Below are 10,000 nucleotides of genomic sequence, written 5' to 3' on the forward strand. Positions count from 1 at the left end.
GCTGGCTATCGCGTGCGTGCACCACACATCGATCTGTGTGTTCTTCGGGTGTGGTGCCTGCAGGCGCTTACGAAACTTAAACTTACTCGTATCTGGTGCCTCCACAGCTCTTACAGAAATCTCTATTGCTGTCTTTCTTGTGAGTGAAGACCATCATGTTCTCCTGAATTGGATCATATTGTGACTCGCCGGTTTATTTTAATGTGATCCTCATTTTATATTTCGTTATTTCGATTTTCTCTGTCTTTAAATTTTCTGTGCAGTTTCCGTCATTGCGCACACTGTTCAGGGAGTATCGGGAAAGTCCAGTAGTCATCACGGCGCCTGGTATGTTATCCTCATTCTCTGATTTCCTCCTCTTATCTCAGCCTTACCACGGCTTCTCTCCAGCCTGGCCACCTGCGTTTAGGGTGTGTCAATCATTTACAAATGTGTTGGCGCTCATGGCAAGACGGGAGGAAGGAAGATCGCGGGGTGCGTCTCTGTGCCTGCGTCCAGCGGAACTACACACGGCCGCCTTCTTTTTTTTCATTCTCAGACACCTCATGGACGAAATATCCTTATCCTCGTCATTATTGTTTCCATTGTCAATTTATTTTTCCCGTCATCATCATCATCATCATCTTTTACTTTCATCATCATTATTATTATTATTATTATTATTATTATTATTATTATTATTATTATTATTATTATTATTATTACTATTACTATTATTGTTATCATTATCATCATCATCCTCACCATCATCATCATCATCATCATCATCATCATCAGTGCTATCATTATAAAACTCATCGCCATTTACACCACCACCACAACCATCAGCACCACCACTACTAACAACAACAACCACAACCACCACACGCTCTCCAGGCGAGGCGCTGTTAGGATCAAGCCGTTGCCCCGCCAGTCGCTTGACAGTTGGGTTTGTTCCCTGCAGTCTATATCAAAACGAATGTCCCTGTGATAGGCGGCCTCTGCCTCGCCTCCAATCTGGGAAGTGTTAAGATAACGCCACTCCTTCCGCTGAACACAATCAACGGGGCGGCGCTTTGCTTTCTATTATATCCTTTATCCGTCCTCGTGCCGCGCATTCCCTGCCGTGGCTACCGATGCCAATTTCTCCCTGTCCTTTTACTAATAGAAAGAGGAAGGTTTCAGTTGATCCTGCTTTATGTAATATTGTAATCATTCAAATCGTTTATCAAGGAAATTACGTTACCATCGTCATCCACTACGACAGAATTCAGCCTACTTTATTATCAATATTTATCTATTTATTTTCTATTTATTTTTTCCCCGTATACTCTCGCGGTGTCCGTGTAATATACTTTGGGCAATCTCAGGATCCCATGCCATCACTCCCGCCTCCAATCTCTTGTGAATGGTCCTCTGGATCACTTCCCAGACATCTATTCGTTTATAGCCAGACCAGCCACCCACTCAGCCACCTCACCAGGGCCGCTGCTACGCTAAGGGAGAAATAAATAAAGGATTTAATAAAGACTCACAGTATCATGATAATGAGGCCCAAATGTCAGCTGCATGTTTGATCACACTCGTAGTTTGCAATCAGAATGAGGCCGTGCCAGTTATAACAAGGCTTTGCTAAATATTTGGAAACTCGATTATGTTTACATCCTCAACAACATTAATAATCGAGGAGGAATAATAAAGCATATTTATGAAACAATCTTATAGATATGAATTTTCAACAGAAATTTGCATTCTTTGTGCTACAGGTTTGAGGCTCAGCACACAAGGGTGCGGCCCCAAGGCCACACCCCAGTGTTTGGAAGCCACTGCTTTAATTACTTAATAACCTCATCATAATCATCCTCATAATCCTTACGTTATCACATCGTTACGCCATGCAGGGTCCCGCGCCCCACCTAATGCGTTCATCCTCTGCATGATCATCCGTGTTAATACTTGCAGGGAACTTGTTTTTGTGATACTGACTCCCACAATTTCTTGGTGGCAGTGTCTGTAACAAGTACGAGGTTTTGCAAGAAAAAAAAAAAGCTTGAATAAACACACGTTGAAATATATCTATAATATTCACAGTATTATGATCCTATTATGACAGAGAGAGAGAGAGAGAGAGAGAGAGAGAGGAGAGAGAGAGAGAGAGAGGGAGAGAGAGAGAGAGAGAGAGAGAGAGAGAGAGAGAGAGAGAGAGAGAGAGAGAGTGGAGGGGGAGGGAAGGAGATAATTTCTTATGTATTCACTTGAAAGATTAGCCCTTTAAAAGTTGGTAAGTTATATATATATATATATATATATATATATATATATATATATATATATATATATATATATATATATATATATATATATATATATATATATATATATATATAATATATATATATATATATATATATATATATATATATATATATATATATATATATATTATATATATATTTTTTTTTTATTTTTTTTTTATTTTTTTTTTTTTTTGAAATGCACAAACACGTACTGGTGAATATGTGCATGCGTGCTGATGGTGGCAATGTGTCTTACCGTGCTGTGTGGGAAAGTCAACACACGAACACTACTAAACACGTTGAATAGTGTTTGTTTGCAGATGGCCTCAACTTGTTGTTGGTCCTTTCAGAGCACAAACACCTAGCCTCGGCACACACACACACACACACACACACACACACACACACACACACACACATACATAGTGAAGAGTTAACTTCAGTTCATATTTAGTTAATCGTTGTATTGTAGCATTATTCCTGAAATTTTAAATCATTAGAGCAATGAATTTTTCACTTTAATGTTTTCAGTCCCTGAATGTCACTTCAATAAACTGGTGATTATTATTATTAATGTTAACAAGGATAATGATGATCATGATGATGATGATGACAGTAATAATAATGATAATAATAATAATAATAATAATAATAATAATAATAACAATAATAATAATAATAATAATAATGATGATCATAATAATCATAACAATGATGATGGTAATGATGTTGGTAGCGTTGTTGTTGTTGTTGCTGTTCTTCTTTTTCTTCTTCTTCTTATTATTATTGTTACTACTACTACTACTACTACTACTATACCCCCCTCTCTCTCTCTCTCTCTCTCTCTCTCTCTCTCTCTCTCCTCTCTCTCTTTCTCTCTCTCTCTCTCCTCTCTCTCTCTCCTCTCTCTCGCTCTCTCTCTCTCCTCTCTCTCTCTCTCTCTCTCTCTCTCTCTCCTCTCTCTCTCTCTCTCTCTGTCTCTCTCTCTCTCTCTCGACCCACATATGACCCTGATGTGCCATACTCATTAAGCTCCTTCACATCTCTAGATTACCTTATGCTCATGGTATTACGAGACAACTTTTGTCTAACACGGCAAAGTACGTGTATATTGTGTGCAACATCTCATGCGTTATATTTCATCTGATATATATGCCATACATTGAAGTAAACTATAATACATTGACAACTGGCTTTACGAGAGAGAGAGAGAGAGAGAGAGAGAGAGAGAGAGAGAGAGAGAGAGAGAGAGAGAGAGAGAGAGAGAGAGAGAGAGAGAATCTTTTTCCACATATTTATCCCCCACACCTCCAATCTTCCATGTCGCATTTCATATTATTTTATAATTTTACGCATTACTTGGTTGTTGCTATTTAATTATTTCAAGATCTTAGCGGACTACTGGAGATCACTTGTGTTCTCAAGAATAAAAAGGGAAAAATAATGGTGGTGGTCATAGTTATTGCATTGTATTCATATTCTTACAATACTATTTTGCTAGAGAAAGAATAGTCGAGTCTGCTCTTAGAACGACTGCATAAAGCCGTGTATTGTTCCCTGCATCATTTGTCTTAATGTTATGTGTCTGTGCTGCACTTCACATTCAAGGCCTTCAGCGCGTGAAATGCATGAAAGGATATCACACATCGATTGTTTTACCTGACTGACAGCGTTGCTCCAGCGGGGTGTTTGAATGTGATGAAGTATTTATCCTTGGACTCTGTTAATTAGCTCTTACCTCAATGTTGCAGATGAAGTCACTCGTGGTTAATTTCTGTGGTTTTCAGGTGAAAGTTAAAGGTGAACGCTATAAAAACATGTATATTTTAGTATTTAGAAAGAATTTTGAGAGACTAGGGTGGTGACGAGTGCGAGATCGTGTGTCCTCAGCCACCCTCCTTGAGTAGACAGAAAAGCACAGCGCTGCCCACAGCGATCCTTGATGCCTCAAGAATGCTGCCTCCTTAGAAAATTATTATACACCTAATTACCATACAACGTATATCATTATTGGATATTTGGATCTGGATACTGGATTATTGGATTATTGTATTACAGGGTCATCCTCGTGACATGTCATGGGACTTTTGGTCGCAATTTACAACACTTCACACACTTATATTTTGCATCATTTGGGTTGGTTTGTGTTGGCTATGAAAACTCTCCCCTCTTGTTTTCATCCGCCCAAACCCGCATCCTGCGCCGCTGACTACATCTTGGCCAGCCCTGCGATTCATCTAAGTACCCAGACCTCGGTGGGACGCAAGACCCTTATAGGCACTCCTCTTGTTCGTAATTCCTTGGTCCCCAGGAGCTTATGTTCTTCCTGAGGAGGAGAGTTTAGTAAAAAAAAGTTCACATCTTGACTGTGGGGAATTCACTTACACTGGATCCCATCCCATCTAGGAATCAGGAAAAGCCCCCTTGTGGGCGTTGTCATCAGAGATGGTTCGGTCCTCTCGTACCACCGAACAATTGGCCCCTCCAGCATGGGTTCCAAGGCTCCTCATCGCACTTGCCTGCACTTCTGTTTGTGAGGACAACTTGTTTTCGCCCTCGGGTCCACTTCCCTGGGACAGTACACCAACCTTCTCTAACTCGGGGCTCAAGCTGCTGTGCTTCCTTCCGGCGCTGGCTCTCCCTGTCTCCAGAGAAAGCACCCTGGTCTGGCTTCTCACCTGTTTCGTTTTAGACCGACCCCGACCCTTACAGCAAATGGTGCAGTGTGGAGAAAGGAGTCGTCCAACACTCTTTCAGTGTCTCGTACTCACCACGGCATTCCCCTCCAGTCTCAGTTCGCTCCAGCAGTCCCCTGACCCTTCGCCAATTTTAGCTGGTATTGGTCAGGAGCCTCTCTAGCTACTTTGACTATAGAGTAACTTTTTTGAGCGTAAAGAACAGTTATACTATGTGGGGCAACGGAAACCTCGTCTTTCTCTATATATACCTTTGCGCGAGCGCGTGTGTTTGTGTGTGTGTGTGTGTGTGTGTGTGTGTGTGTGTGTGTGTGTGTGTCTGAGAGAGAAAATTTTACAAAAATTTTAAAAGGAAAAGAAGCACTAAACCGCTTTCCTGGATATACCAAAAGTCAAAGGCATGCATCAGTTTCCCAGATGCAGATGCAATGCCCGAATCAGCGAGTCGATATGGAGCATCTTATTTCGCTGATGGATAAAATTTCATCCAAAGACCTTCATCTTCCATGTACTTGGTTCTGCATCTGCTCCAGCCAAAATCTCGTCCCCTTTCCCTTGCGTAGTTTTCTCTTATCCTCCCTCCTCAATCCTTCTCGTTTCTGCTTCCTGCTTTTTCTAAAGTTCTTTATCAGGAAATTGAGTCGCGCGATTCGCGAATTTACTTCTTGCACTGAAAAATATTACATTAAGCTCCTTTCATTTATTTTTTGTTTGTCATTATATTTGTCATTTTCATAATATAATGCAGATAAATAAACCGTAGATTATTATTATTATTATTATTATTATTATTATTATTGTTATTATTATTATTATTACTATCATTATTATTATTATTATTATTATCGTTATTACACAGTTTCCACTATAACCATCACCATCATCACAACTTGCACTATACCCATCTCCTCCATCACTACGACCACCATCTTTATCGACATCGTCACCTCCAGCGCCTCTTCGTTCCCTTCACCAACGCTTGAATCTTGCACCTCCTCACTGTTGTCACTACTCTCTCTCATCGCCACTACAATGACCACCTGTCTCGTTCCTTGTTTGTTTTATGATAAATTTCGTAATTCTATGTAAAAATGGTGTCTTGAGATAACTTTGTATTCTTGTCAACTCTCTCTCTCTCTCTCTCTCTCTCTCTCTCTCTCTCTCTCTCTCTGCCAAGTTTCGTTGATGAGATCTGATAAAGTCTGAGTCTATCACAAGATGTAAACATCAAGTAATGTGTGTATGTGTGTGTGTGTGTGTGTGTGTGTGTGTGTGTGTGTGTGTGTGTGTGTGTGTGTGTGTGTGTGTGTGCACGTTTCTCACTTAATTTTTTTCCTGTCTCTATTTGTTAATATTAAAATACTTATCCATTCTAAGTCATTCAGTGCAGCCAGAACCGAGAATAAAGACTGCATCGTTTCATTTGTTTTCGGGATCTATATAGATTATTTATAGGATTAAATTAAAATCTGCCATGCCTACTGTCTCCATCAATTCCCGTCTCAGTATTTCTCACCCTATTCGACTTCCTCTGGTCCTCAGTCGCACCGGTGTGCGCAGTGCAGCAGCGTCGGCACTACGTGGTGGCACCGGGCGGGGCCGTCACTGTATCCTGCCAGGTAGAAGCGTACCCCACAGGCCTCACCTTCACCTGGGCCCTTAAGAACGACTCAGGTAAGTTCTCTCCGAGGCTCATCTGTACACTTGTTTGCTCGTCTTACTAAACTGATGTCACCACCATCATGTTTTCCTCTTGGCTTCCCAGAGGGCTCGCCAATAAGGCTGCACAGCGTAGGGCGCGAGGAAGGACTGACGGGCCACTACACCTTGAGAGGCGTCACGCAGAAAAGTGTGGAGGTGTTGTGTTGGGCTCAGAATGACGCCGGCACCCAGACCACGCCATGCAAACTGACCGTCTACACTCAAGGTGAGGCTCTCGAACACTGGCACGTGAGATGTGAATACTTGCAAAGAGATTTATATATCTATAAAAAAAAATAAAAAAAGTAATTTTCATGCATTCTTCTTCACTTGTCTCAATTGTCAGTGTCCGATAGCACTTTTTTCTTCCTTTAATTTAGAAGAGAAGTTTCTTCGCAGGAATAGAAATATCAAATTGAATGTAAACTGTTGAAATACTTCTGGTAACCAATAACGTTAACGAATTTCCTTTCTTACCAGAATTTTTTTTTTTTTTTTTTGCAAACCATATCATATAAAGCCGTTTTGTGAGTAACAGGTCGGCCGGGCCCGGTGAGGAACTGCAGCGTCAACAGCCACACGGCGTCTGGGTTCCGGGTGTGGTGCGAGGCGGGGCCGCCGCGGGGCACCAACACTCGCTATTCCCTTCTGGTGTACACACAGGCAAGTCTGATTTACCCAGAGAGACGCTTGTTGCTTTACTGGACACGACATTCAATAAGTTAAGTAACAAAGTTTAACTAACCAATGAGCGAAGACCACCTAATTTTCCATGTTAACAAGTTCGTCGCTTGTTGGTGAGGGTCACACCTGTTTTTTTTTTTTATTTCTTTTCTGTTTTCTTTCGTTATATAAAGGCAATAATATATACGTAAATATAATATATATTATGTATGCAGTGAAACATACAACATAACTATAATAGATGTGTGTACAGACATAGAGAAGTATGGTACAACAATGTGTACAGAAGTATGAAAGCATAATCATATTCTAACCGTGAAAAACATTTCGTGTGCTCTGAATAAGGAATAATCTATCAGGTTTTGAAAAATATCCGCCTCAAAACCAAATTGTTTCTTGGCACAAAAATAATTCACTAAATTCCATTCCAGTCCTTTGATAAGGTTCTAGGACAGGTAAAGGCATGGGCATGGGCATGATAGTAGAAAGTGTAGGTGAAGGAGAAGACAAGAACTGATGAATAGTAGTGAAAGAAGAGGAAATAAAAGCTAGAGGGTAGACACGCGTGCCGCTGGAGTGCGCGCATCACGGGCTCACTCAGCGCCCGATGAGCCACGTAAGCCGAATAAGGATTGGTCGAGTTGGTCGGGCGACAGCCACGCCTTCAGCCTGATGATGGCTCGTGTGGCACAGGTCAGGCAGCAGCGGCGCTCTGGGTTGAGCTGCATGCACATCTTGACCAATCTCCACAGAGGGTGGGGCACGGGGGCGCTTTGATGAGACTGCAGCACCTTCCTCACCATCGTGCCGAACCTGTACACGTCACCGGAAGAGTATCACGGGTTCAAGAATAACATCTCTGGCGCCAAACAGTTTAGGCGCTGACATTTGTTTTTTTTTAGCCGCCGCGTCATCGTCATTGTCATTACACAACTCGCAGTTATCGTGGTCGTGTCTCCTGGACGGAAAACTCCTGGACGGGAAACTCATCGCCCCACACTAGCTCGGCGACGACCTGGACGAAGCCAAACGACAGGCCAAGGTCAATGAAGTGGAAGACCGGCTCACGCACACTGCCGATGAATGTGATGTTCACCTCCGCACGTCATTGTACGCGATTCTCTTGCCGTGAATCTCCCAGAGGAGGCGCGCGATGGCCGCTAGTGAGTCTAGGTAGCCGTCCACTAGTGAGTCTAGATAGTCGTTCCATGTACTCAGCGTACGAGTCTCCGGCAAACATTTGCACCAAGACGGGCGGTTGGAGAAACACGGCCAGGAGCTAGGGCACTCCACCTGCCCCCTCCACCTCCACCATAATGCACGCCCCTCGCAGCAACAGCTTAACGGAGCTAACGTCTTTCATTATCTTCACCACGATCTTCGTTCTCTGATATGCCACCTTCCTGGCGGAGGCAAAGCCGCTGCAGCCCAAGGGAACGCCGTCCCCCAGGGCGAGCAGTTTCCTCCTCGACAGGAAAGGAACACGACTCCGCAGGAATTCCTCGTCTTCTTCCTCCCTCGTTTCATTACCCAAGAAGTCCCAGAAGTCCCTAGAACTCGGCTCCTCGCAGCGGCGACGCAAATACGGCGGCAGGAACCAGCAAGCCCAAAGCAGTGGGACGACCCACGCGACCACCCTCCCGACGCTCGGCAGACGAGTGACGGCTGAACATAAACGTCTTCATACACACACACACACACACACACAGAGAGAGAGAGAGAGAGAGAGAGAGAGAGAGAGAGAGAGAGAGAGAGAGAGAGAGAGAGAGAGAGAGAGAGAGAGAGAGAGAGAGAGAGAGAGAGAGAGAGAGAGAGAGAGAGAATTAATTGCTTTTTTCTTTTGCCGGATGTCTGACTTCTTTCTTATGTATTGCTTTCTTTAGAGCAATATACGAACTTAAATTAGTGTCTGCCTTTACGGTAAATTTAATATTTACTTGAAAAAAATTATAATTGTGGTTTAACAGATTTTTTTTTTAAAATTCAGCAGCTGAGGTATGGTTGTGTCAGTAATTTAAGAAAAATTCCCAACACTCTTTACTTCCCCAAGACAACCACGTTGCGTGACCCAGGTCAGGCTGCCAGTGTCCTTCCTCCTGCTTCGGTAACATACGTATAGTACTGATGGTGGCGCGGAGCTAAAGGCTTCCATGTAATTCTTGGCGAGATCATTACCGCTTCCTGAACACGACACCACCCCAAGGTGTAGCGCTGGCCAGGGTTCGGAAGCTGCCGAGTCTTATGCATTCAGAATATTGGAATATCACAACCCATTTAAGGGAAAAGCTGTTCTAAGTACAACATAAAAATCCTGTAATGTCAAGGAAATTCCGAGTTCATTCTTGTTATCATGGTAATGATATGGTAATATTTTAATTCATCAGTTATAAATAGTAATTGACATTTCTTTCCATTGTCGAGACAGAAAGGCAGTGGAGAAAGAAGCAACAGTATTAGTGGTGACAACAACAAAGATGACGTGGGCGGCGGCAGGGGAGGCCATGCCAGCGTGTCCCCCACTTTGGATAAGCTGCTGCGTAACCTGACTTCCTCCTCACCTGTCTTCCTGTGAGTTAAACATGACTGATATGGTGGCATGAGTAACTTCTGTTTATTTATTAACGGTTCTAGTGAAATTTTGAC

General features: G+C 42.7%; 2 protein-coding genes across 4 annotated transcripts in view; both read left to right on the forward strand.

Moving 5' to 3' along the window:
- Nucleotides 1–7,484, forward strand: part of LOC135107428 (hemicentin-2-like) — a 194,722-nt gene extending 187,238 nt beyond the window's left edge. For all 3 annotated transcript variants that reach the window (XM_064017280.1, XM_064017282.1, XM_064017281.1), the window contains 3 exons: nt 6,515–6,646; nt 6,738–6,899; nt 7,212–7,484. In XM_064017280.1, coding sequence (XP_063873350.1) covers nt 6,515–6,646; nt 6,738–6,899; nt 7,212–7,399 — 482 coding nt within the window. In that variant the 3' untranslated portion in view covers nt 7,400–7,484. The remainder of the gene's footprint in view (nt 1–6,514; nt 6,647–6,737; nt 6,900–7,211) is intronic.
- Nucleotides 7,485–8,510: 1,026 nt separating this feature from the next.
- Nucleotides 8,511–10,000, forward strand: part of LOC135107236 (uncharacterized) — a 15,894-nt gene continuing 14,404 nt past the window's right edge. Inside the window, exons 1-3 of the mRNA XM_064016896.1 lie at nt 8,511–8,520; nt 9,345–9,352; nt 9,783–9,925. Of these exons, the coding sequence (XP_063872966.1) occupies nt 8,511–8,520; nt 9,345–9,352; nt 9,783–9,925 (161 nt within the window). The remainder of the gene's footprint in view (nt 8,521–9,344; nt 9,353–9,782; nt 9,926–10,000) is intronic.

Source organism: Scylla paramamosain, chromosome 15 (genome assembly GCF_035594125.1).
Source record: "Scylla paramamosain isolate STU-SP2022 chromosome 15, ASM3559412v1, whole genome shotgun sequence".
Lineage (NCBI taxonomy): Eukaryota > Metazoa > Arthropoda > Malacostraca > Decapoda > Portunidae > Scylla > Scylla paramamosain.